The sequence below is a fragment of the Solanum lycopersicum genome, chromosome 3 (assembly GCF_036512215.1).
Source record: "Solanum lycopersicum chromosome 3, SLM_r2.1".
In the NCBI taxonomy this organism is placed as follows: Eukaryota; Viridiplantae; Streptophyta; class Magnoliopsida; order Solanales; family Solanaceae; genus Solanum; species Solanum lycopersicum.
This window is the reverse complement of record NC_090802.1, coordinates 66,046,071-66,073,451: the sequence shown is the minus strand read 5'-3', so window position 1 is coordinate 66,073,451 and position 27,381 is coordinate 66,046,071. Positions and strand designations below refer to the sequence as shown.

At 31.9% G+C, this 27,381-nt stretch overlaps 2 protein-coding genes across 2 annotated transcripts; both read right to left on the bottom strand.

Annotated features, from left to right (window-relative positions):
* Nucleotides 1–10,539: 10,539 nt before the first annotated feature.
* On the bottom strand, nucleotides 10,540–15,823 carry LOC101255777 (NADP-dependent malic enzyme, chloroplastic). The gene is made up of 20 exons (XM_004235597.5): nucleotides 15,651–15,823; nucleotides 15,244–15,518; nucleotides 14,723–14,843; nucleotides 14,541–14,615; nucleotides 14,171–14,322; nucleotides 13,966–14,071; nucleotides 13,719–13,784; nucleotides 13,296–13,391; nucleotides 13,122–13,193; nucleotides 12,958–13,041; nucleotides 12,753–12,851; nucleotides 12,425–12,472; nucleotides 12,243–12,296; nucleotides 12,047–12,145; nucleotides 11,866–11,955; nucleotides 11,677–11,754; nucleotides 11,489–11,563; nucleotides 11,314–11,404; nucleotides 10,968–11,096; nucleotides 10,540–10,862 (listed from the first exon to the last, which is right to left on the bottom strand). Exons 1-20 carry the CDS (start codon nucleotides 15,678–15,680, stop codon nucleotides 10,774–10,776), a joined length of 1,929 nt encoding a protein of 642 aa, XP_004235645.1. The 5' UTR covers nucleotides 15,681–15,823; the 3' UTR covers nucleotides 10,540–10,773.
* Nucleotides 15,824–16,919: 1,096 nt separating this feature from the next.
* ABCG35 (ABC transporter G family member 35) lies at nucleotides 16,920–26,315 on the bottom strand. The gene is made up of 21 exons (XM_004235598.5): nucleotides 25,474–26,315; nucleotides 24,033–24,327; nucleotides 23,788–23,947; nucleotides 23,631–23,707; nucleotides 23,455–23,508; nucleotides 23,034–23,124; nucleotides 22,078–22,379; nucleotides 21,242–21,840; nucleotides 20,888–21,048; nucleotides 20,614–20,723; nucleotides 20,328–20,481; nucleotides 20,087–20,242; nucleotides 19,836–20,011; nucleotides 19,374–19,706; nucleotides 19,000–19,290; nucleotides 18,808–18,891; nucleotides 18,567–18,700; nucleotides 18,261–18,488; nucleotides 17,977–18,148; nucleotides 17,613–17,867; nucleotides 16,920–17,525 (listed from the first exon to the last, which is right to left on the bottom strand). The coding sequence occupies exons 1-21, from the start codon at nucleotides 25,869–25,871 to the stop codon at nucleotides 17,253–17,255; spliced, it is 4,503 nt and encodes a 1,500-aa protein (XP_004235646.1). The 5' UTR covers nucleotides 25,872–26,315; the 3' UTR covers nucleotides 16,920–17,252.
* Nucleotides 26,316–27,381: the final 1,066 nt, after the last annotated feature.

Genomic DNA, 27,381 nt, shown 5'->3' with positions numbered 1-27,381 from the left:
GTCACTGAATTCCTTGTATCCACATCCTCCTCCTTCTCTTTCATTTCCTCCTCCACCTCTCTGACACCGTGCCTACCTCCAGCCACTTCTCCTTCGTCTTTTTCTACACCGTCTCAGCCACTGTTCTCTCCGCTGATAAATCAGTATCCGCCTCCGTCCCTTCCTCTACCTTCTCAGCCACGATTCCGTTCTTCCTCCTTCTTCGTGTCCCCATCCACCTTCTCAGACTGTTCGATTTAAACAAACAGTTCCATTGCCATTTAAAATTTTCAACGAGACTAGGGAAGAAGGGAGGTTGAGGAAGAAGAAGGAATTCGAAAAAGTGAGACAGAAACAGAGAATAAGGGAAGCACAGAATGGATTTGTGCATAAAATCAAATTGATATTTTTTGGTATGAAGGGTCATGGGTCAATTAGATCTGACAGAAGTATTGCCCCTTTGCGAAGTGGTGGGGAAACCCTAATAATTTGATGAAAATATATTTAAAAAAGACCTATGACATGGTAAGCTAAAAATTTATGGAGGATGCACTAATTGGATATGAATTCCTTAAAAGCTCTACATAGTTGATAATGATATGCGTAACTTCACTATATTTTATCGTAAAAATAAATGGTGAAGGGCATGAATTTTTTTTGGCAAGAGAGGTTTATGACAATGTCTCCTCTCTTGTTTGTCCTAGAAATAGGGTTTTTGTTGAGGGTCTTAAAGTGGATCAATACATGGCTTTCATTTTCATCCAATGTGTAAGCATCTGAAGTTGACTCATTTAATCTTTATGGATGATCTAATGATCTGTTGTAAATGTGAAACTAGTTCTGTGGCTAAAGTGATGGAAGCTTTAACTCATTTTAGTGAAGTAACGAATTTTGTGGCCAATGTAGATAAATCTAACTTGTTTGTAGTCGGAGTAGACCATAGGAACTTTCGGACAATTCTTATGATTGACTGGGTCCCTCTAGGACATCTTCCGATGAGATATCTTGGGCTTTTATTATCCTCCAAGAAGTGGAAGAGAGTGGATCTTCAACTTCTTATGAAAAAGATCATTAACCGATTAAAACTGGTTATATCTTATGCTGGTAGAATTCAAATTGTGACTACCGCTTTGCTCTCTATACATAGTTTATAGGGGTTTGTGTTCATTCTACCCCAAAGTATTCTTAAGGAGGTTGATAGAATTTGTAGGAACTATCTCTGGGTGAGTAATGAGGAGATGAGGAAAGTATCACATAGGAGAAAATTTATTGTCATAAGGAGTTTGAAAGGTTGAATGTTAAGGGCTGCAGTAATTGGAATGTTGTACGAGTAGGCAAATTAATATGGCAGTTATCAGAAAAACAAAAATATTTTGTGGGTGAAATGGGTACATGAGATCTATATAAGGAATGATGATTCCATTAGGGAACATATTCTGCCTCTAGATTGCAGTTGGTATTTGAAAAAGTTAAATATACTGTCGAACAACAAAAGGAGCTGGTATTTACGAGGGAGGTACAATAACTCATTCTGTCCAATATTCAATCTCTGCCAGCTACAAAGCAATGCTGGGTGAATTGAACTGGCTAAAGATAGTTTATCTTATTTGGACTTCTGTAGCACAGCCAAGGCATTGAATGATAATGTGATTAGCAGTACAAGGCAGACTACTTACTAAGAAGAGGATGTTATGTTTGAACATTCCTATTGATAATGAGATATGTTGTTTATGCTACAGCCAAGTGATGGAGACCCAGTTGTATTTTTTTACCCACTGCACTTGGCTGGGACAAGTGAAAGCTAACATACATGTGTATACAAGTGAGGTGCGATAGGTACTAGAAAGAATTAAGAGGAAACATTGGGCTAATCTACATGTGTATACAAGTGAGGTGCAATAGGTACTAGAAAGAATCAAGAGGAAACATTGGAGTCGATTCTGTAAAGAATTGATTGCAGCAGTTTGGAGTGTCATAGTTTACCATACTTGGAGGGAAACAAACTGGAAGTTGTATAGAGTGGTTGCAGCAGTTTGGAGTGCCATAGTTTACCACACTTGGAGGGAAACAAACTGGAAGTTGTATAGAGTGGTTGCAGCAGTTTGGAGTGCCATAGTTTACCACACTTGGAGGGAAACAAACTGGAAGTTGTATAGTGTGGTTGCAGCAGTTTGGAGTGCCATAGTTTACCACACTTGGAGGGAAAGAAACTGGAAGTTGTATAGAGACACAATTGTGAATAGTAACATAGTAATTACACAGATAAAAATCAGAATTTATAGAAAGAATGACATTGTTCAGGGGATCTAAAAAGGCTAATAGAAGTAATAGGTTGAGTCAACATTTTTCTATGTAACTATTTTCTTGTTCAGTTGGAGGCATTAAGACATAAAACCTTCTTAGAATGTGGCTATGAATTTAGGTGCTCTATAGATGTAATGGTTCTTTTCTTTGTTAATGATATATACAGTTTACAAAAAAACCCTAATATTTTTTAAAGAAATTGACCTATTTTTTTTATATTTTGTTTTGTTTGATGTTCATGGTAAGTGCAAAATATCCATCAATCAATAAATAAAACGAATATGTGCAACTGATACTTATCGAAATTGCTGGGGGGGAAATCGCCGTCCATTTCTCAGATCAAAAAGTCAGCAAAAACCATATGTTTCTGATTCACCTATTGTCCTGCGCTCAAGAATCACAAGAACTTTAAATTAGAAAGAGATTACAACCTTGGCTAAAAAGTAAATCGGTACCACTAACCTTATCGAAATCATCATCTATTTTTAAGGTCAAAGAGTCGGCAAAAACCCTCCGTTTTCATTTCTCCAACACTCAATAACCACAAAAATCTTAAGTAAGATTTCAGCTTTGGCAAAAAAAACAAATCAATCAAATCAATTAATCAAATGAATTTGTACCATTGATACTTACCGAAATTGACAGATAGAAATCATTGTTATTTCTAGGGTTAAAGAGTCGGCAAAAGACCCTTCGTTCATGATTCTCCTGCACTCAAGAGCCACAAGAATCTTAAGTTAAACAAGAATCTTAAGTTAGAACGGAATTTCAACTATTGACTATTAGGGTTATGATAAAATCAATCGGGTAACTTACGAAATCGATAGATATGTCATTGAAATAAAATAATTTTGTTGTGTCTCTTTCTTTTTTGGATTCTAAGGATGAGGCGGCTAATCCCTAACATTATTTATAAGGAGCCAATTGGTGATTTACTCTGTGACGCCCATAAAAAATGTAAGTTGAGCAAGATTTATAGGGAAAATACAAAAAAAGTGATTCGTGAAGATATATGAGTTTAACATTGATAATTTATAAAAAAGAACTTATACCAAAACGACTAAATTTAAGAGCATAAATTTATAATACAAAATATAACTTCTTAATAGTTTATTATTTATAATTTTTAAATTAAATAACTTTAACTTCATTATTTTTTTTAAAAAAATCATTAAAAAGCTCGCCTCAAGATTTAAATATTCAAAAAAATATAATTTATTTTATTTATTACTTTATATAGAAAACAAATAGATAGATGAAATTATATTGTTGACATTTATCTGTTATATAAGTTTTTGCTTACTTGCTTGAACTTATTTTTACTTGTGAAAATTCTTCATTATCATTATTTTCTTCTTAAATTCTAATAGCTTTTACTTTTATTTTTTTAAAATCATAAAAATGATCAATTCAAAATCTGAATATTTAAAACATGACATTCTACTTTGGATATATGCTATTTTTAGAAAATAAATAAATAAATAAATAAAATTGTCATATTTGTTAACATTCACTTGTTATAAGTATTTTCTTATTTGAATTTAAATACATTTTTTGTACATCTTTTTTAAAAGTTAACTTAGCTGTAACTTTATTTTTAACAAAAATTATAAAAAGATTCAACTCAAATTATGATGTTTTACTTTTGATTTGAGATTTTTTTAAAGAAAATAAGTGTAAAAACTAGTTAACATTTACTTGTTACAAGTATTTCTTTATCTGCGTAAATAAATTTCTTATATTTTCTTTTAAAAAAATATTTAAGTAGCATTAACTTCATGTTCTTAAAATATCATAAAAAGAATCAACTCAAGATATTATGTTTTACTTTTAAGTTATGACTTATTCAAGAAAACAAACATATATATAAAATTGTCATATCTATTGATATTTATCAGTTATACAAGTAGAAAATAAATAATATTGTTATATTGATCCACATTTATTTGTTATAGGTGTTTGTTTGCTAGCACAAATTATATTTACTTATAAAAAAATTAATTTTTTATTAGTTTAAAATATATATAAGTAACTTTAAAGATCATTAAAAGGTTCAACTTTAAAAATAAAGTATTCAAGATATTTTACTTTTGACTTAAGATTTTTTTAAAAAAAATTGTCATATTTATCAATAATTATCTGTCACATGTTTTTCTTTACTTGCATAAATTATTTTTATTTAAAATGTTTTTTAATATTTTCTTTTTTCCTATTTTTATGTAAGTAACTTTACATTTATTTTTAAAAAGTCATAAAAAAGACCAACTCAAAACATGATATTTTACTCTTGACTTATGATTCATTTTAGAATTAAATAAATAATTGATGGATCAGATTATATAAATCTGATATTGTCGAATTAGAATTTTAATTTTGCAACACTTTAATTATTAGTAGTGTCCATCATTGATTTTAAAATTGATAAAAAGAAATTAATATATTAAATAGTAAAATAAATGACAAATCAAGTAGATGTGTTACGAAAATAAATAATTTTGTTATGTTTTTTTTTTTTTTGAATTCTGAGAATGAGTCGACCCATTCTAACATTATTTATAAGAAGCTGAAAGGAGATTTAACATGTGATAACCAAAAAATGCAAATTGAGCGAGAATCAGAGAGAATACAAAAAAATCATTAAAATGTACAACTCTAATACTGATAATATGTAAAGTAAAACTTATATATATATATATATATATATATATATATATATATATATATATATATATATATATATATATATATACCAAAAGGTTAATTGTGAAATAGAGATAATAACAAATAAATTTTAAAGCATAAATTTATAATAATAATAATATAAAACATGGCTTCTTAATATTTTATTATTTTAATTTTTAAATTGAAGTAACTCTAACTTCATCAAATTTTTTTAAAAAAATTATAAGAAAGATCAATTCAAAATTAAACATTCAAAAAATCATATTTTACTTTTGATTTATAACTTTGTTTAGAAAACAAATAGATAAATAAAACTTAACTTTCTTTTTATTTAAAATCATAAAAATAATAAACTCAATATGATATTTTACTTTTGGATGTATGCCATTTTTAGAAAATGAATAAAAGAAAAATGTGTTCTCATAAAATACGATGTATTAATGTTAGCATTATCGACTCTATAACTTTTGTGTAACAAATTTTTACGTTAAAAAAAATGTTTTCTTTTATTTGTGTGTGTTTTATTGTATGTTTGTATTTTTATTTGTAATAACAAAATAACACAGAATATATGAATAATTTTTGATTTGTTATTTTTATGCTTTTCCTTGTTATCTTTCTTCTATACAAGTGTTTCCGTTTTCAACAGATTTTTAAGTTACAAAAATATTTTAATAAGTGTTTTTATTATATATTTTATGTAAATGAATATTTATATTTTCACATGTAATAACAACACATAACACGTAAATAGTCTTTAATTTGTCTTCTTTCCTTTTTAGCTTTTCTTCTTTGATGTTATTTTCTTTTTTAAATTTTAGTGTAACTGATGTTTACGTTACAAAAAATATTTTAACAAGTGTTAGAGTTGCATATCTATTTTTGTTTGTAATGATGCACTTATAAAGTGAACCAAGGTGAGTCAGTTCTCTTTTTTTTTTATTATTATTTTGCATTTTCATAGCTAAGACAATTTGGATAAAATGTGAAGAATTGATAGTTACAAATATATTGCTTTAATTTCTTTTTTGTTTATATTGTAGTTGAAAATGTATCAAATGGATTTTAGTTTATCGTATAATGTTTTGAGTATTTAATTTTTTTTATTATTACGTTATATGATATGAATATCAAATAAAAAAAATATTTCAACGAAGTTTTGTATAATTAAATTTGAGTTATACACGTCTTATGTTTCCTTTGTTTTTCAATATTCTTCTCTATTTTATAAATCTCTAAAATTCCGTATTTCTCCTAATTTTAAATTATTTTATAATGTGTTCAACCTACATATTATGTATTCAGTTTATTTTATAATGTATTAGAGCTAATATTTTAATGTATCCTAGCTACATATTATGTATCCGGTTTATTTCATAATGTATCGAACTACATATAATGTATCTAATTTATTTTATTTTTCAGGATTAATGTACTTACAAATTAAATATGAATGAATTGTAGTTTCATATTAGAACTGTGCGATTCCTAAAATTTATATTTTTTAAAATAACACTATTAAAATCTGACCGATCAAACTAAAATATCACTCATTTAACCCCAATGTGGTTTTATGGGCCAAACTTTTCGTGCTATAAAAAGAAAAAAAATAGTCAAAAGTAATATATGAGCCTTACTTTTCAAATGTTAAACTCATGCATTCACGACATATTATTAACTCTAGTTAATAAAAAGAAAAATGATATATAATAGCAAATTATTTATTTAAATTAAATCTTATAATTACAGTTTGATTTAGTTATATCTCATAGCAAATTATTGTGAATTCGCCACTCTTCCTCTCGCCTCGCCAATTTCTCCCTCGCCACTTTCCCTCTCGCCCTCACCGGTCTCTCTCGCCACTCTCCCTCTCGCCCTCACCAGTCTCTCCCTCGCCACTTTCGCTTTAAACAAACATATATGTATAAATTGCATTTTTTATGTATAAAGCGAGAGAAATTTATATACACGTGCTTATATATATATATTTGTTCAGTACACTTATAATTATACGATACAAGTATTTTCCCACTCAGTTCTCTATTGCCTTTTTCTCTTTTTCGCTTTATACAAACACAAATTATAAAAAATACAATGTATAATTTATGTTTGTATAAAGTGAGTGTGTGAGAGAGAGAGATTTGATATACAACATTTTATTTTGATGCAATTGCATACAAATTCAAATTTTATGCTGATATACAAACACATAAAATTGAATTGAGAGGCTGTCAGTGATTTATACAAAAAAACAGGCTGACAACGATTTATAGAAATGGCGTACTAGCAAAATTATACAAATCTGATGTGTTTCTCCATCATTAAAATAAAAAGGGAAAATTACATGGGATGGCAAACATTCATAGTTAATTATATTATAGGGGTATAGTTTAATTTATTTACCTTATATAATTATAGTTTATTTTTGTTTGCTATATTTAATGGGGTCCACAACCTATTATATAACCAATGGTATAAAAACATTATTTTCTAATTTTGTATATAATTATACACAAAACAATTTTCTCTCTCCTTGTCACATTCCAAATTTTTCTCCTACATTTAATACTCCAGCTATCCGGTTTGAAATTCAAATTGTTGTCCAAAATTAGATTACTCCCTCCCGAAGTTGAAGTCAATTTCGTAAGTACTCCTTAATTTTAGTTGTTTACCTCTTCTTTTTTTTTTACTTATTCAAAATTTGTATATGTGTTCTGTTTAATTTTTTTTCCATATATTTTGATGAAATAATCGATTTTTTGTTCTTGATAGATTTAAAATTGGTCACACAATGAATGAATCATCTTCATCTTTGAGGATTACCAGAGGTATTCCTTTGCATGTCAATGTTGTTGACATTTTACCATCGTTTTCCATAGGGTTAACTCAAGATTTTGGGTTTGATGTAGGGTCATTGGGAAAATCAAATCAAGTTATACAAGAACAAACAATGGAAGAACTTAGATCAAAGGAAAAAAAACGACCCTACGACAGTTCAACAAGCTATTAACAATGCCAAAGCTAGAGGCATTAAAATAGTACAAGGAAGAAGAAAGAGGAAAGCTATAAACATTGAATCAGAGGAAAATGCTTCTGAAGTTGTCGGATCTGATGAACATAATATTCATGAGTTACTGTATTAAAACACAAAGTTAGATACAATTTTTTGGTTAATTAGATGTCAATATACAAAAAATATTACTTAAGTATTGTATATAGTATAATTGCATGTTTAGTAATTGTATATAGTATATTGAATATTTATGTTATTTTTGTTTTTTGTATATATATACAAAAAAGTAATTGGACTTAGTTATACATATGATTTTTTTTTATATATGATTAGAATTTATATATTCCATTAGTTATATACAAATTATTGAAGTTAGTATATATTAAGTTTATATACATATACAAAAATTGATATGTACATGTCTGTTTTAATAGCTGGTAGTAGGGAATTGTATATGATAGGCTCATTATTTTTTTTATATACATATGTACACAAAGTAATTGGATTTAGTTATATAGATGGGAAAATATCATATGCGATTATAATTTGTATATTGTAGTAGTTATATACAAATTATTGAAATTAGTATATATTAACTTTATATATTATTGGAGTATATAAAAAGTCATTTAGAAACTTGTATATAATGTCACGTTTAACTAATATATTCATGTACATATATAAATATACAAAAAAGGTAAGTATATACAGATTTTTTTTTTGAATTTGAACGTTTAGCTTAAAAAAAGGGACGTTTCCCTAAAATTGTGGCATTATCTAAATTTATTGTTAGCATATTTAACGCTTCAGTTACAAACCACTTTTTAAAATATAATTGTATAAATAAAAAAAACATTATATACAAAATTAAAGATACCTAAAATAACTAAACTATACCCATATAAAGTAATTAGGTAAACTATACCCATATAATGTTATTTAATCTAATAAGTTTGCCATATATGAAATTTTCCCAAATAAAAAATGAACGAATGCACAAATCAAAAAGAAAAATAGTAACCAACAAAAAAATATAACATAAGAACTATTAGATGATGAAACACAATGTGTAATGGATTAATATTTTTTATCCAATTTATAAAAGGATAAATTAAGTACATGACAGATTGTGAATGAATGTGTTTAATGGTAAAAGCTAAAAGGTTTAACAATCAAATTCATTAAGAAATGGAAAATGATAAGTTGTAACATCTAATCTTGTATTTGGTCTAGTTTAATTGTCATTATTGATTTAATTTTAAAAATTAATAAAATATTTTTTAATTTAAAAATTGGTGAAGGACGTTTTTGTAATTTAACTTCGAACTTAAAATCTTCTCACTTATAATATAATATGATACGATACGATTATATGATATTTAATAAACTTTCGATTCCCTTGTTTTGATAAGTGTAGTAGGCCTTTGTCCAAATTAAATACATTGTTGGCACCTTTTTCTTATCCCTTTATAATACTTCGCAATTCACATTATGGCTCATGCAATCTTATTGCTCTCTCATAAAATGCACTATTATATATGTCTATCTTTGGAGAATTATCCCATCTATACTCAATAATACAACTTTGGATATTTCATATTTGGCCTAAGTCATATCTAGCCACTTAAAGTTGTCCGTATAATTCATTTAGACACCTCAACTAATCCTTGTGCCAATTGAACACTTTATTTGTTCAAAAGTCATTCCTATTAGACACAAAATGCTGACATGGCAAAAAACGTGTAATTCACTTTCCTTGAGCGCGTTAACTTATTAAAAATAATATTTTTCTTTTTTTCTCTCTTAATTTATACCCCTAAGTTAATTTTTTTAAAAAAAATTAACAAAAAAGAAGAAGAACAATTGTCTCTTCTTCTTCTCTGTTTCTATCAACCCCACCACCCCACCCCAACCCCCATACCCATACACCAGCGGTTATCTTCTTCCCCCATCATTCTAATGATTTCAAAATTCTTAATATCAGTGGTTATCTTCTTTCCCCACCATTCTAATGGTTTCAAAATTCTTAGCATTTTGTTTCATTTATAAATTTTTCAAAGAGATTCTTTTCCCCATCTTTCTCTACCTAAAAAACGGATGAAGTAGAAAGTTATAATTAATAAAAAAACTGATAAAAAAAAATTTGTTGGGTTAAAGATGGAACTGTACAGGGAGGGAGGGGGGGGAGTCGCCATTAATGGAGTTAGAGGAAATGTATGTTTTGTTCCAGTTGAAGGCAGGAAAGTGGGTGTGTAGGTTTTACTCTTTTTTTTCTTTTTTTTTTACTTTAAAATAATTTTTATTTTTTTACTTTATAATATAATGTTTAAATAATTTTTTGGATTAAAAAATAACACATGTCATTATTTGATTGGTCAAATTGACATGTCAGCGCGAGTGTATTTCACACATTCTCTATTTTTTGTTTATTCTCGAAAAAATGTTCAAATGGTTCAAATTCAGAATGGTTGAAGTGTTCAATAGATAGTACGTCTAGTTGAGGTGTCTAAATGAATAATCGGAACAAATTTGAGTGACCGCATATGACTTTGGCCATCATATTTTGTTTCAGCATAAATGCAACCATTCAAATTTTAGCTTTTAATTAAGCATCAGTACAAGGAGTGAGGGCCAGTGGCCTAAGCTGACCCAATGAGTCAGAATTACAGAAAAAGACGTTAAGTGGCCAATACAAAACTAAAAATTGTCTATATATATTCCTCCTAAATTAGTGGTTGTTTAGTATAATAATCTTCAAAGCTATGAAAAATGAGTACTTATGTATCTTCCTTGACTTAGCGATAGCTACGATAACTTGGACTGTACATGCAACTCTCTGCATATGCTACTAGGTTATCCGGTTGAGGTAGACGAGTGGCCAAGCCTGTTGAGCAACAAGAAGTGAACATCAATACTATATTTGATAGTTACATGTCGAAAAAAGAGTGTTGAAGTTTTCCAGTGACAAGATTGTAGAGGCAAAAAATACCAAGTTCATATGCTTTGGCTGCCACTTTGGCAGCAATGTGAGCTGAAATCTTCCTTATGTTGGCAAATGGTGGGTATATTAATCCCTTCTCCAAGTTCTCTCGACTTACTTCTGCTGCTAAAGCTTCCGCTGTTCAGATGAAAGAGTTCGGAGATAGAAATGTAAGATTAAAGGCACCACCTTAGTGTAAAGGTATCAAGGATTCCAATTCAAGCAAAATATTTACAGCAGCATATGCAAAGAAGTTATAATCAGAAAAAAATCGAGAGAGAGAGAGAAGTTGATCAGAACGGGAATTGCACCAGATATTATCTTAAATAGTAGAGCAACATTTTGCACAACTTACAGGCTGCCAGGAGCATGTCATCATGAACGCGAATCGCACCAGATATTATCAGTCCCAGACCCAAACCAGGGAAGATGTATGCATTATTTCCCTAGAGAGAAATTGAGTACCTAATGTTATGAAATTTAAATGTATTTAGGAAAAATGTAAAGCCACATGTTTTGACATTTCAGACCTGACCAGACACGAAGACTTTCCCCTTGTACTCAACTGGAGTGAAAGGACTCCCGCTAGCAAAAATGGCCCGCCCCTGTATCGATATGGGAAAATTTTAGAACTGCAAGAAAACAGAACATCTGCGAAGACGAACATTGACAGGGTATACCAACTTCACACATAAAAAATGACTGTCCAATAACTTACTTCACTCCACGTATAAGCCTCTTCAGCAGTACATTCAGACTGTGATGTTGGGTTGGAGAGAGCAAAAATAATTGGTTTCTGCATTACAAACCATTTAGAACAATAAATTTCTCTTGCTTAAGTCTTTTACCCAAACTAGGTGCAATGCAGCTTTCTCCGAGAAGGATCTCAAGGAACAAAGAATAGTACCTTATTGAAGGTTGACATAGCTTGTACCACTTCTTTAGTAAACGTCTTCCCAGTGCCAGAAGATCCAATCAAGACGGTTGGCTTAATTAACTGGTACACAATAATACGAGTTAAGGATGAAACTTCGGGGGGGGGGGGGGGTACGGAATAACGAAACTAGGAGGAGGTGATATATTTGTACCTTAACAGCATTCACCAGTTCTTTTACTGGCTCGTGATCATGAGCCCAGGGCCTCTTAAAATGTTGAAGTGACTCCATGCGAGACCTAACTATCAACCCCTAGAGGAAGAAGGATGTATGGATGTTTATTATATCAATGAGTTGCTGGAAGACCGATGGAAAGAATAAAATATCTAATACAGACGATTTCAGATACCTTAGAATCCACCATCCAAGTTTTCTTGCGTGACTCTTCTAGAGGGGCTCCAGTCTACACAAAGAACACTAGTGCATAAATCACTTGACATATTTCATTTTTATAAAGGTGGTAGAAACTTTTGACACAAGATCTTTAATAAAAGTCAAAACAAAGAGAAATTGTTTCCTTCAAGGCTAAACCTGCTTGGACATCTCAAGAGCTATGAGTTCTGCTATCCCGGTACCAGCCTGCATTGTAAATAAGTGATTTAAGGGGCATAATGGAAATCTACAGAGATACACAGTGGAATGGAAACTAATATCTGATCAAATTCAGCTCTTAAACAGCTAAGGCCTTAAAGGAGGAAGGGGTTGAGAAATTCCAAGTACAACTTTGGAGCTTTCAACACTGAATAAGTCCACCCTGGTCTTAAACATTATGAAAATCAAACTTCATTTTGCTAAACGAGCGAGGTTGTTAGCTAATAAGAGGGCAAAACCAAAAGATGCATGTCAAATCATCATGTACCTCTCCAGCTCCCAGGAATAAAAATCTATGCTGTGCCAAGTTTCCTCCCACTAAGTTTAGTGCTGCCATGATCCCTGCTAGGACCACAGATGCAGTCCCCTGAAGGAAAGCACAGAACAGGAAGATGTGACTGACAGAATGCATGTATCGTTCATACAAACACCACTTCTATGACAACATTACAATATTTGAGTCCTTATCTTACCTGAATGTCGTCATTAAAAACAAGGTGGCTAGTTCCATATTTCGCAAGAAGGTCAAATGCATTGTGATTCGCAAAGTCTTCAAACTATTGATGTATGTCATGAAGTTAGAACACAGAGTAAATTTAAATTTACATATGTACAACTTCATCAGAAGACAAACAACCTGAATGAGCACTTTCTCTCCGTAAGTCTGCTTGACAGCAGACATAAATTCATCCAAGAGTTCAGCATATTCCTGAATGTGGACGACCATCAAAAGAAGAAAGTTAAAAACATATACAACCTTCTACGAAATGTATTCTATGACCTAGCATTTTAGGAAATAAAAATTGTGAACCTGTCCTCTAGTTCTTCTTTGTCTCAGCCCAATGTAAAATTCATCTTTTAACAATGTCTCATTGTTTGTGCCCACATCAATGGTAACTGGCAAGCACTGCAAAGGAAGAAACTCCATTAGTTATGTAGAGGTACAAGCAAGCAGATAAAGCTCTGCATGACTGATAATGCTAACTAATGCTTTTCAAGTGCCAAGTAGCTGGGCACTATAAAGTAACATGTGCTATTTGCTGGTTCTATGCAAAATGATGTGCAGAAAACAGTCAGATAACGCAGAGTCTCAGACCATATGATTATTAAACATTTTGGCAGATGTAAGATTTGAGTGAGTTTACCGAACTTCAATGAGATGCAATACTTTTTGTGAAAGGAAGGCATCATGTCCATTTCTAATAACTGTTACATTTTCCATACAGAAACTTACAGATGACGGCCGAATGCCTCCAAGAGCGGTGTATAAAGAGAGTTTCCCTACTGGTATCCCCATTCCCTGTCAAGATGAATTGATTGTCATTAATATGTCTTTAGATACCTAATATATTTTAAACATGCATTGGTGCAGAAAGAAACTGGGAAATCAGTTAAACAAACAGATAATTAGTTTTCTGTTTTTCTTGGAACTCACCTAATATGATTCCAAAAATTAGTGTGGGAGTCTATATATAACATACCTGGCAACCTAAGTCTCCAAGGCCTAATATTCGTTCTCCATCAGTTACGACAATAACTTGAATTTTCTTCTCAGGCCAATTCTTTAGTACCTCAAGAATTTTGCCTCTGCAAATGACTATTACAAATCAGATCTAAATGTAATTTAAAAAAAAAAAAAATTGGCCCGCTAATTTGAAAATGATCTGTTGAATTCCAAACACATACTTTTCTTTCAAACTGATAAAAAGTCCTTGAGGTCGTCTGAAGATGCTACCATACTTCTGGCATGCTTCGCCTACTGTCGGAGTATAAACTACCGGGAGAAGCTCTTCCACATTTTCCATAAGAAGCTTGTAAAATAGCCTCTCATTTCTCTCCTGCACCAAGTTGCAAGAATTTGTATATTATGATGCCAATAAATTGAGCAAAAAAATGTACAAGGACTTGATCCAAGCAAGATCTGTTTGTTTGGAACGTCTTAGATGTAATCAGACTCCAATTATTATTATGTCATTGTTTTCTAATATTAAAGTATAACTTAACAGAAAGCAGCAACTGATCACGAGCATTACATAGATATATTATGTGTGTCTACCTGAAGATCCATCATGGCCATGTACCTTTGCAGTGGTACATCATACTGACGCAGATTGTTCATCAATTTCTTAACCTGACAGAAGAAGTGACACAACAATGCAGTTAAACAGAGAGCTTACATTTCGTCAGAAAGACAGGGTGAGACATAATTAAGGCTATGCAAAACACAACATGGACAACCTGAAGCTCGTGACTAAAAACCACAGGAGGAAGAAGGCCACGTAAATAGTGCGAATCCCTTTCTTTCTCGCTGAAAGCTAACCCTTTGTTGTAATGTGGATTACGCAACAATGAGTATCCGCTGCTCACCAAAGAACAGAATCATGTTCATAATGGATACAAATGAAGAAACACTTCTCAGATTCACCAATGATATTCATTTTCTTTAACATCAAAAAATTAAGGAGATCAACAAGTATCCCATTCTACTACATCATATTCAGGTAGGCTTAAATAGTAAGATAACAATTTCAAACTAACAATCAAGTGGCATTATAAAAATTAAAATAATAAGAACCGAACAGAGAAAAAAAAACATTCAAAAGCAACACAAATTGAAAAACCAAATTTGGGTGTGTTCACTTTTCTAATCTTCGGTCGATAAAAAATGTTTTCTGGAAAATAAATTACTATTGATTTGTGTCCACTTCGCACTGGACAAGAAGATGTGGAAACAAAAAGTAAAAATCGAATCTTTTCACCTAGCAACAGAGAAGTTCCAAGGAGTAATGGTTTGATCTTCCGTAGCAGTATCCTCTCCGTACACATCGCCGACTCCACCAGTGACCGTCGATTCAGAATCTTCATCTATAACTGGAGCATTTTCCTTCATCTCCTTCAAAGTATTCTCCATTAAAACACTCACATTCCGGTCTGCCGATCTTCCATTTGGGTTCACAGAGACCACCACCATAGGAAAAGATACCCTTTTCCGGGACTGAGTCAAGCATCTTGAAACCCCAGATAACGAATTATTCTGCAAAAAACAAAAATCTATTCAGATAAAAGCATTTGCAAGACTAATCTGGAAAATGAAAGATTCATCATAAAATTTAAGAAACAGAGTAGCTAACAAGAAATGGGGTTTTGGGTTAAGAATGTTACTTACCGGAAAATTGGTTCCATTCAGTGAGAACATTGTAATTCGTGAGTGAAGAAGAAGAAGAACTACAGAGTAATTTGTTTTTTTGTTGAGAAAATGGAAAAGAGAGGAAGAGTGTTAAATACTAGAAAAATCTGCTTATTCTAAGAAAATGCGGCAACAAGACCGTGTAATTTCACAAGAAAAATGACAAAAATTATTCCCACGTATGTGTAGCTTCAGAGTGACTGTATAATACTCGATTCAAATTATATTTTATTTTATCTTTTTTATAAAAAAACTATAAATAATTATTTAGTTAGCATAGTTAAAATTAAAAAATATTTTAATAAACTCTTTATATTTATAATTTTTAAAGTTCGTCAAAAACAAATATATTTTATCTCGATTAATTTTTGTTATATTTGATGGGGATTATGAACAAAAAAAATTTAACATGATTTTTGTATAGATAAGTTAATTTTTTAAAATATATCACATTATTTATTTACACGGTTAGTTTAGTTAATTCAAAAATCTTTTAAGATGTTTCAATATTGATGTTGACGAGTATCATTGAAGGATAAGATTTGTACATGTAATTAATTTGTTTACATAATAAATATTTGAGAATACACAAAAATTATCTAAAGTATGAACTAGAAATGTCTAATATAAATATTTTATAATGTATTTAAGTGTTTAATTAAAATTTAATTGAAAAGTGCATCTAAAGTGATTTATGTAAAGAAGAAAATTCTGCTGGCAAAGTCTTCATGGTAATACAAGGAGCTGTCTTTTATCTTTGGACCCTAATATTTCGCATTATTGTAAGATGCTTTTGTGATATTCATAATTTTAACAGTTTTTGACTTGGCATATCAATTAAAAAAATAATTATTAATAAGTATTTTACCAAAGAATATTTAATGCTAGGGTAAATACAAAAGAATATTATTATATTTTTTTGATATATCAAAAATGACAAGTAAATTTTTCAATATAAATATTGAGTTTTTTGACTCAATTTGTCGAGGACCGTAATTCTCCAAAATGGTAGGTCAATTTGTCAGATGTTCTTTTATTTAATAGTTACTATTACTCTTTTTCTAACTGAGTGATGATCTGATAAATCAACTAGCGAAATGCTGGCAAGTAGAACACCTCAACAATAAGGAAAAAAAGAAAAAGAATTGTGCATGTCTGTTTGGTGAAATAGTAATTTCAACATCAAAATACCAACTTTGTGGATGCTGATTCTTCCTGTGAACATTATGTATTACACACTCAATGAAGTAGAGAAAAAATAATCTGAATTGCATATAAGCATCAGTAATTTACAATTACATTTTGCCACTGTGGAAGCAGAGTTATTGCTAACATTTTTGTGCTATTCTGAGGAGACTACATATGACTTTTACAAGAATGAATATTCCTCAGTGCTATAGAAATAGTTATCTGCAAAACTCCTAAATACAAACACATACTAAAGATCCTAGACCTAGAGGTGTGTGACCCTTTTTATGTCTCTTAAAGATAATACTATATAAACAATTGCCACATTCTTTTGTGAAGAAAAGAGGAAGCTTCAGGCAATATGTACAAGCTTTTGTAACTATCCATATCTACCTATCTTGTTTGGAAGTTCAATGTCTTAATAGCGTAAGAGTACATAAAGGCGAAAAAGACTGCAAAACCAACCAAAACTACAGCAACTGGTCCCATGAAGTCTGGATTGTATCCGAAATGATCTTTAATGTAGTCCTTAATCATAGGGTCTCGAGCCATATTTGGGACTTTGATAGTAGCCTCCACATCACCATACTGTGATACAATGCAACCATAAACAGTCCATGCAACTGGACAGATCCAGTAATACCATATCCACCACTTGGGAATTCTCTGAGATTTTAATGAGAAATATTAGTATGGTTGTTATGCGCAAGATTATTTATATGTTTGAATGCCTGTAAAGAACATTTGACTTACCGGTCTGGGAATGAAGAAACCAGAGAAAAGATTGAAGAGAGCATAGAATGCTGCAGCAAAGATCGCAGCTACTTGGTGGTTCGGTGTGATGGAAACAGTCATCATTCCATAGTATGTCCAGTATAGGAAGGAGAAGAAGGTTACAAAATAGAACCAGAAGAATTTAGCCGCCGTCCACTCAAAGCCAATCATAGCGTACACTATAAGAGTATAGTATGTTGTTTGGATGAGTACGTATGGTATTTCTGCAATTACCTGCAAGCCAAATGTATTACATCAATTACTGAGAATGAATAAGAAAATGTCCTGTAAAAAAGATACGACTGCTTGATATGTTGTTACAATTTTGTTGGATGATGCTTACCTGTGCCATAGCATATGGTAATGCTGAATACATCCCAGCAGCCCTTTCTCTATAAAAGACGGTTCTCTCAACGGCTACAATTGGCTGTACAGTCGAACAATTATTGATTCCAACAAACAGTACAGCTGCATACATTGCCCCGATGACTATCATTAGATCACCGCTAGTAACTCTGGAACACAGAAACAAACAGAATTAGGAGTTAGTAGTCGACCTTTTAGATTGTCTGTTTTTTTAAAAAAAACGTGAAATCTGTGGGTTAATTTTAGATTAGAGGTAGATACATTTTACTGCCAATGTTCCAGAAAATGGTCCCTATCATTAGTGCTGCAGCCAGACTAAAGAAGAATCTGACAAGGTTATAGTCTGGACTTCTCCAGTAAGTCCACCATTGTTTCCAGAAGCAGGACTTGAACTGGCCCCATGTGGGCTGGGAATATTGTGTGGTAAAGTAGAGGTCTTTGGCTCCAGGAGGAGGTGTGCTCAAATCATTGACAAGAGCCTTGTTTCTTCTGCATGAAGCAACATACATCATAAGTGTTCTTTCGAATGTGCCAAAGACATTTTGCAGTTCACTCATTTTAACTTACTGATGCAAAGCAGATGATCTGTAGTATTCAGCAAAATCCATTCCTAGTCGAGTTTCTGAGGAAATTGAACTGGCCTCTAGCATCCAGGTAGCTGGATTATACTTCTCTTTAATTTTTTGAACTCCTGGAATTGCCTGCATTAGATAGTTGAATTAGTACACTTTCCTTAAGACACTCATAAGCAAAAAAATGAGGTGGTTCTTTAGTTATTTGAATGTATAGTTCGAGAATCAGTAAGTACCTCAAAATAATCAATAATTTTCTGAGAATGTCGACCTAATGGGCCTGCATAGATTACTTGCCCGCCTCTTTTCATAAGAAGCAGCTGATGTGCAGAAGAAAACACATATTAGAGAAAGGAAGCTTAGAGAGCTAAGAGACATTTCTTTTTCAAACTGGATGGTGTGGAAGTTAAAAAGATCTCATAATTTACCTCATCAAATGCTTCAAATATATCGATACTTGGTTGATGTATTGTGCAGACAACAGTTCTCCCTGTGTCCACTGTGTTTCTCACAGTTCTCATAACAATAGCTGCTGCTCTTGCATCAAGACCAGAAGTCGGTTCATCCATAAAAATAATTGAAGGATTTGCAACAAGCTCTACTGCAATAGTCAATCTTTTCCTTTGTTCTGTTGACAAACCAGTAACTCCTGGTAGCCCTACAATTGCATCCTTGAGATTGTCTAGCTCAACCAGATCCATTACTTCATCCACAAAAACCTGGAAAAAGGTTTTCAAAGAAAAACTCTTTATTTTTCCTGTAAAATTGATACATTATTACATAAGGAGGAGTTACTTCATACCATCTTATCTTCTTTTCTGACTTCTTTTGGGAGCCGGAGGAAAGCCGAAAATAACAAAGATTCGTGGATAGTTACTTGAGGTGAGTGTATATCAGTTTGTTCACAATATCCTGAAACTCTGGCAAATGTTTCTTGATTCTTTGGAAATCCGGATATTCTTACATCACCTTCAATGTAGCCTCCAGTCTTACGTCCAGCTAGAACATCCATGAGTGTAGTCTTTCCTGCTCCACTGACTCCCATCAGTGCTGTCAATACGCCTGGCCTAAATGCACCAGTCACTTCGCGAAGCAATTGAAGTCTGTCCTCTGTTACTCCTTGGTCCCTCATTTCCTGAAAAAAATCATTAAGTAGGTTCAAGTTCAATCAAAGTATACTCCCTGATAAGGGGATTGAGGAGCTATAATGGTGATAAATTATCAAACTAATTAGGTGAAAATGATGGAAGGATATGAATCTTACAGGTGGCATGTCAACAAAGTAGCTCACATCCTCGAAAGACATTGCCAGTGGAGTAAATGGTAGAATCATTCCTTTCTTTGCTGCTACACCATTTGCAGCCTCAAGATTTGCATCTTCATTTCTATGGAGACCAGTAGAGCCAGTACGACTGCTCATTCGTCGGATTTCCATTTCTCCTGCAAGAGAATAGTTTTATTGTAAGCCTTGTATTTCTTAAACATATTCTGTGATTGATGGGCTAAAGATCATACTTGTTCTGTTTCCATCAGCTGCAGATAAGGATCGAGGGAGATCATCTCTCTTCGATCTGTTGACTCTAAGTCTAGGGGGGTCCCTACTTTCTTCTTGATCAGCTTCCATATCCCTGGCCTGCTCTTTGGATAATATAGCTTGTGGTTTGTTTAGAGCTGATAGGGTGACAAAAGATCTAATAAGTTTAGAGAATTCACTGAATAGCAAATTCCTTTATACATTTGAGGAGTGAATACTTACGGCTGAGATACATAAGAACAAAGGTAAAAAGAACGTTGAAGAGAATTGCGAACCCCAGAAGAGCTGCAGCACCAATCCAAAACCACCTCTTTTCAGCAAAAACATCAAAGCTTCTCATCACTTGCACACCCAATCTAGTAATTCCATCTGAGGCCTGTGAATGGATTATGGTTATGAATTTCGATAAATCACACTGCTTCTTTCTGGAGTAGTGTCATGTTTCACTTAATAATATTATGATCAGGAGAGGTGGTAAAGGACAAGGAGAAGGTAGAAGCGAACTTACAGCTCTGTTCATCCACCTTGGAGCAAACATTTCATTTACAGTGAAAGCGTTGAACCCGTAGGATAGAGGTGAAACCCAAAATCCCCATTGCCACCAGTCTGGAATTGAACCTGTTACAATTAAGCCAGAACTTTGTCAGTGATTGAAATTTGTGAACAATCCCCTAAAAAGAACTAAGCATTTATATTTCTATTTTCTGGCTGCAACTTTTTTAAATTGGTAAGAAATAGAAAACAAATGGTATTATCTTCTACAGTTAGTGTCTTGAACTAACCTCTAGGCAGGATGAAACCACCCAATAGGAACACAAGAAGGAGTGTGAGTGCTCCACCAGTATTTGCAATAATCATAGTCCTACAAACTCCTGCAGTGAGCCTAAATAATCCAGCAGCCATTTGTTGGATCAGAAAAATCAACAGTGATTGCTTGAAGAACCTGAGCAAGGGAGAAAAGCCGTAAAGTTAAATTCAGTACTCCGCCAAGGTACGCAAGTTTCTCATTTCAAAGTACCAAAGCATCTAATTTTGTAGTGTTGCATGCCTTGTCTAGTCCTTCAAGATCAGTTGTTTTTTATATCTTTTTCTGAAAATATACAAATTGAATGTACTATGAAATGATCTCGAGTTACCTGCTAGCTTCAGGGGCAAAACCAATGGTATAATATGTCATGACCATCCACACAATAGTCTCGAACACAGAAATTGGAACCTTAAGGAGTACAGTTGGTAAAGTGAAAGTCCAAGGTGGATGGAAAAGAAGGTCCCTATGCTTGTAGAAAACAGGGAGCCTTTGTATGATGAGTGAGAGTTCAGAGAAACCATTGAACATATTGCAGACCATTCCAAATATGAGGGCACCAACATAGACACCACCATCATCTTCAGTTTCGTGGTGCATTTTGGTCCTCAAGAACACAGTTGATGCAATGAGGGCGACGATAACTATTTGAACGGTCTTGAAAATGTAAACAAAAGAGTTCCTCTTGATCAAAAGCCATTCTTTATCAAAGTTTGTCTTAAGAAGCTCTAATGTAGGGACAGTGTACTTTTTGAATATTAAAGCAGCTGGGTGACTTCTTGTTTTGTCATACGGAACTGATAGCTCATTTTCTATACGTAAGCCAACATGGAAGCGCTTGAATCTCTTTGCAAATTCAGTTACTGATATGTACTGGTACGGCTTATGTTTATTCACCCAGTACTGCTCTTGATCCTTCTTTGATGTAACCTATGCAACAAATTACATGTTAGATTATGTTGCGAATACAAAATGGGATTCAAATATGCACTACGACGTAATTTGTTATAGCAGATTGTCTGTTTTATTTTTCAAGTTAACAATTCCTTATATTATGAGGTGTGTTGTTCGAAACCTTCAAAAATGTTGTTGCACCCATGTGGCATAATCCAAAAAGACATAACTTTTGGATGATTCGACACAGAACCAAAGTCATTTGATGATTACCTCTTGCAAGAAGTCAGCAGTGCCTTTTCTTTCTGGACATTTAAAACCACAGGTTTCGAAGAATTCGAGTACATGTTCACGTGGGCCTTGGTAAACAATCTGGCCTTCAGATAAGAGAATGATATCGTCAAAAAGATCGAATGTCTCGGGAGCAGGCTGGAGTAGAGACATCAAGATGGTGGCCTCTGTAAGATGTACAATCTGCTGTAAACATTTCACTATCTGAAATGTAGTTGAGCTGTCCAGTCCAGTAGATATCTCGTCCATAAATAATGTTTTTGTTGGCCCAACAATCATCTCCCCTGCATCAAGCCCAATATTATTAGCCCATAACTAATAGCATAGTGGTTTTCTCAAGACCACCACTATTGAAAAATGTGTTTGTGATATTAACTCTCTATTGTGATTTCGTGTCTACCATTCTGTTTTCTTATCAAAAAAGAACTGCGATAGTTAAGGTATAATTCTCAATTTTAATCTTCTAATTTTTAAGTAACAATTATTTTGAAATAACTTCTTAAAGCTAAACAACAGTTAAAATGAGGCAATAGAAGATATATAGTCAAATAAAGTTAGGTGAAGTAGCTCATTTGATGGGAGCTACTTCAAGAAAGTGCATTAATTAAAACTAAAAAGTAGCGCAGAGCTCTGTGAGAGGTGTGGTTGGTAGTTTAACTCCTTTCAAATTATTAAGTCAACAGAAGCATTATTTGGTGAAATTAAGCCTTCCGAAAATATGAGTATTTTTTTTGTTAGAAAGTTATTATTTTAATTTGTTCTTGCAAAATATACAAGTTTAAAAAATCATCGAATCACATGTGTTTAAACAACTTATGTTACTACCATTGCATTCAGTATAATTTACCTTGTTATTACAAGTTATAGTAACATATATTTTTGGAACGACGATTGTTTATTTGTTATCGCAGATAATTCAACCTAGTTAAGAATTTAACCTGTAGTGACACGCTTCTTCTGTCCACCAGAAATGCCACGTATCATTTCATCCCCAACAATTGTGTCCCGACACACATCAAGCCCCAAAATCTGCACATTTTTTCTATTAGTTCATCAACTTATCTTGTGTTTGTTTACCTAATAAATTAAAATTTTCTACTACGTCACAGATTAAAAGTTCCTAAAAGATCAATAAATGTTTATTTCTTTTGAAATCTATACATGATCTGAACAAAGGAGTTGGTGAGTAGAGAAATTTGACCTACACAAAAAATGATTTTAGTTATAGAAAAGGTGGGAGGAAAAAGGAAAGTGGTTAGTTCAGACACATCAATACCTAATATTTTCAAAAAGTCAATTATAAGTTTTAAGTAAATGCAAAACTTTATAAGTGGCTGGTAGGGTCTCAGTCTCACTTACCCTGAGGGTGTAATCAGTGATTAGGCTGCTTTCAAGTCCCTCCACAGCAGTTGCCTAATTTAAACATTAAAAGTAACATCACAATGTTACTATATTATTCTCATGATATTAAAATTAAATAAAACAAGAAAATGTATCATAGTTACTAAGTAGCTGCTAACAAGAGAGTTAATTACCTTCATGAAAAGATCAATTTCAGCCTCTGGGAAGATTCCAGCATCCCTTTCTCTCCTTGCAAGCTCCGTTAGAAGTTCTAAGAATTTAAATATAAATTATTAATTATAAAATCAATTAATGGAAAGTAAACCGATAAGTGAAAAATTTTAAAAGTACCATAACGAGAGCCAACTCCTTGGCATCTAGCAGAGAAATCAAGAGTTTCTTTAACAGTCATTTCAGCCACATGAACATCATTTTGACTAATGTATGCCGATGATTTTTGGGGTACAAATTCCTTTAGCCCGTGCCCATTGTATGTGATTTCTCCTTTAACCTGTTCCATAAATAACATGCTCGAATAATGGTACACTGAATATGTTATCGTTGTTATTGTAACATATATGAAAAGTGTAACTAACCTTTAAGCTAGGGTCTAATTTTCCAGCCAAAGCCAAAAGAAGGGTGGTTTTCCCAGAAGATGGTGGACCTAATAAAAGTGTCATCCTAGAGGGCTTAATTATTCCAGAAGCATCTTTAAGAATAGTAAGTTTAGTTTTCTCAGCCAAATTAATTCCAACACAACTCAAAGCTGATTCTGCAATGTTTCTGGCTGCGTTAGGCAGCGAGGGAAGAGCTCTGTCGCCGATATAGCAGTCAGCTTCTATCGTTAAGTGTTCGTAACGAACTTCTACCGTAGGAAGGGTAATTCCAACTCTGCAATCATATAAGATAAGATAAGTTACCCGCTAAAACAAATTAATTAAATTTCAGTACGTTATTGATGGATTTATATTATTAATGTGTACGTGGAACTGTTCTAAAATTAGTTCATATAGTAGTTGATTTGGTTTTGATTGTTTGTCACATAATACACGTAGGGTGGAGAGAACGTTTTGGGCATTAAAAATAGTTTTGACTTTTGCTGTGGATTTATGTGATTAACTTTTATTTTTAAAATGGTTGATTCTTTGATTCCTAAAATGAAAAGCTGCACGACAAGGTCGGCCATTTCTACTTTTCCATTTCACTTCAACATAAAATCCAAACTTTATTTTATCAATCATATTATTATTATTATTTTTATGATAAATTGAGAAATTGAATTAAAGTTTAGATAATCAAGGTATTAAGATTTCGTTGATAAAATTAAACAACAGTTCTAAATTGAAAAATAACAAAACCAATTATGTCTCTAATAAGCAAATTAGAAATTCTTACAATCTAATAGTTATATAAGTAAGAACTTTTAAAAAATGCATTTTTGTTAGTGGATAGAGCGGTTCAACTGCACTGTTTTGGATTTGTTGGGTTCGAAATTATAGTAAAGCATTTTGGCTTTACATGAGTTGGAAAAAAGAAATGTTTGGTAAGGGCAAGTTGCATATTGTGAATTTGTGATGCATATGCACATGGTATATGATTTGACATATGGTGTTCACGATAAGATTTGAATACATAATCATTTGTGGTCGTTGGATATTTGACTTATTCTTTTAAGTATTACACCTAATGACAAAAATGTTTACAACTCATCCCACCCACATAAGAAACTCTAACATAAAACTCTCTTGCTACAGTTACAAATTTATAATCATGATTCCTACACCGAACATATATAGCACACGCAATAATGGAGTTCAATTAAATTACCAGCATAAAAAAAAAAAAAAGTTGAAAACAAAATTCGATATAAATTTATTGAAGTTTAAAATTAAAATTTATATATCTATAAACTTATTTTATCTCAATTTTTAGATAGAATAAATTAGCAAATTATCGTTTTGAAATAATTTAGTCCATGAACTAAACGAACAAGCCCAATTCAAAAATCATTTTAGATAATATGTTTGAGAAACTTACTTGTCGATTCGATTTCTGAACTTTCTGAGGAACTTTTCATTATCTTCCTCTGCAACTCTGAAAAAGCGATCAATAAACTCTTGGCGTTCATTGAATCCCAGATTCCGAACATCAACCTCCTTATGAACAACTTTTTTATTCCCTTGATTTTCGCTCTCGGCGAACGATTTAAGCACCGTCTTTCTCAATCGATCGTAAGTCGGCAATCTCTCTAACGCAGCCCACGTGAGTGCTTCTTCATCTTCTTCTCCACGAGTACTTCTTCTACTCGGCATTGGATTGAACACATCTTCTACCATCCAACTTGCTCTGCTTCTGCTTCTACTCATCGTTCTACTCATACTACTCCTACTACTCCCCAACCTCCTCGGTCCTCCATTTACTTTTTCACCTTCCATTTTCGCCGAAATCTCCCGATCTAACACTACTTCAACCCTCAATATCGAGAAATTAACAGTTAGAATACACAAAAACAGAGCAGAGAAACGATATTTTTCATACGGAGCTCGTATTAATGGAGAAGATTTTCTGTTTTGTGTCAGAAAGGGTCTCACGCCTCTTCTGGTTGTGAAGACGGAGTATAGAGAATGGGCGTATGAGTCCAGAAAAATTAGTGGATATTTATATAAAAATCAGGGGACGGGTGAAAAAAGTTGGGTGATATATGTTTTCGCTATTTCATATTAACTGAATTTTAAATTAATATAAATATTAAGAAACACTTGAGTAATTTTTAAGTTAATGTAAATGTATTAAGAAATACTCGAATAAATTTAGAAGCTAAATACATATCTATTAACGAATACTAATTAAACTTATGAGTCATTTTATACCTATTAAGGAATGTCAATTAAATTTGTGAATTAATATATATTACTGAATGTGTGAGTTAATTCATATCTATTAAGAAAAAAAGACATAATTTAAATTATATTTTATACTATTTTTCTTTGTTATTTTCAAGTCATTCTAATTAAAAGTAGTAGTACAACTTATCTCCAATATCTATTGGGAAAAAAAAGAGAGCATAATTTAAATCATATTTTTCACTCTTATTCTTTTATTTATTCTTAAGTTATTCTAAATAAAAGTTGTTGAATCTATCTCTTTAAAAAAATTTAAGACTTCATTAAAGAGGACAAATATATTAAAAAATAATTCAAACATGTGTTCTAAACTTGATCAATTCTATTATTTTTTGAACAAGAAAAAGCCTAGAAATCCACTAAAAGAAAGTACTTTATTGTTGTATTTATTTTTCTTTTGATATTTTAGTTCTGCATATCTTAATTTTATTGATTGTCTTTCCACTTGCTAATTTTCAAATTATACATAGATTATACCAAAAAATTAAATGGATGAGTTTGAATTAAGTTCGAACAAGTTAAATATTCTGGTTAAAATTACTTGTTTCTAAAGTAAGTTATTATTGATTACTAATACATTGAACTTTAAAATACAATGAAGAAAACAAATGATACATTATAAATATGAGGATACACAAATTTTAATCTACATTATATTCGTTAACACAAAAATACGAGCTATGCAAAAATTTTAGCATGATGTTATTCTTATCAAATTTAAATCTAAATCCACCACCAAATATAATTCACTATATAATTAATTAAATTTTGAACAAAAAAACGACATATCATTGTCACATCAGTTCAACTATTCACAAATATCTAGTTTGTCATAACTATAATTTAAAACCATGAATAATAACAAATAAAATGAATTAAACTAAAAATATTTTTCGTTTAAAATAGCAATTCGGCAACAAATTATTTAGCTAATAAGTAAACTAATTACTATCTATATATACATATACCTCAATAGTCTATTTTTTAATGACGCTTTTTTTCATAATTCATTTTTTTAAAAGAATACTCCTTATTTAATGGA

Coding starts and splice junctions, on each gene's coding strand:
- LOC101255777 (XM_004235597.5), bottom strand. CDS start 15,680: ATGTTCTCACTGAATGGAACCAATTTTCCG. Junction 11,564..11,676: donor AGGCTTATACGTGGAGTGAA/GTAAGTTATTGG, acceptor ATATCGATACAG/GGGCGGGCCATTTTTGCTAG. Junction 11,405..11,488: donor AAGTCTTCGTGTCTGGTCAG/GTCTGAAATGTC, acceptor ATTTCTCTCTAG/GGAAATAATGCATACATCTT.
- ABCG35 (XM_004235598.5), bottom strand. CDS start 25,871: ATGGAAGGTGAAAAAGTAAATGGAGGACCGAGGAGGTTGGGGAGTAGT. Junction 23,708..23,787: donor AGGAGTTGGCTCTCGTTATG/GTACTTTTAAAA, acceptor TTAAATTCTTAG/AACTTCTAACGGAGCTTGCA. Junction 21,049..21,241: donor TTTGCCCCTGAAGCTAGCAG/GTAACTCGAGAT, acceptor TCCCTTGCTCAG/GTTCTTCAAGCAATCACTGT.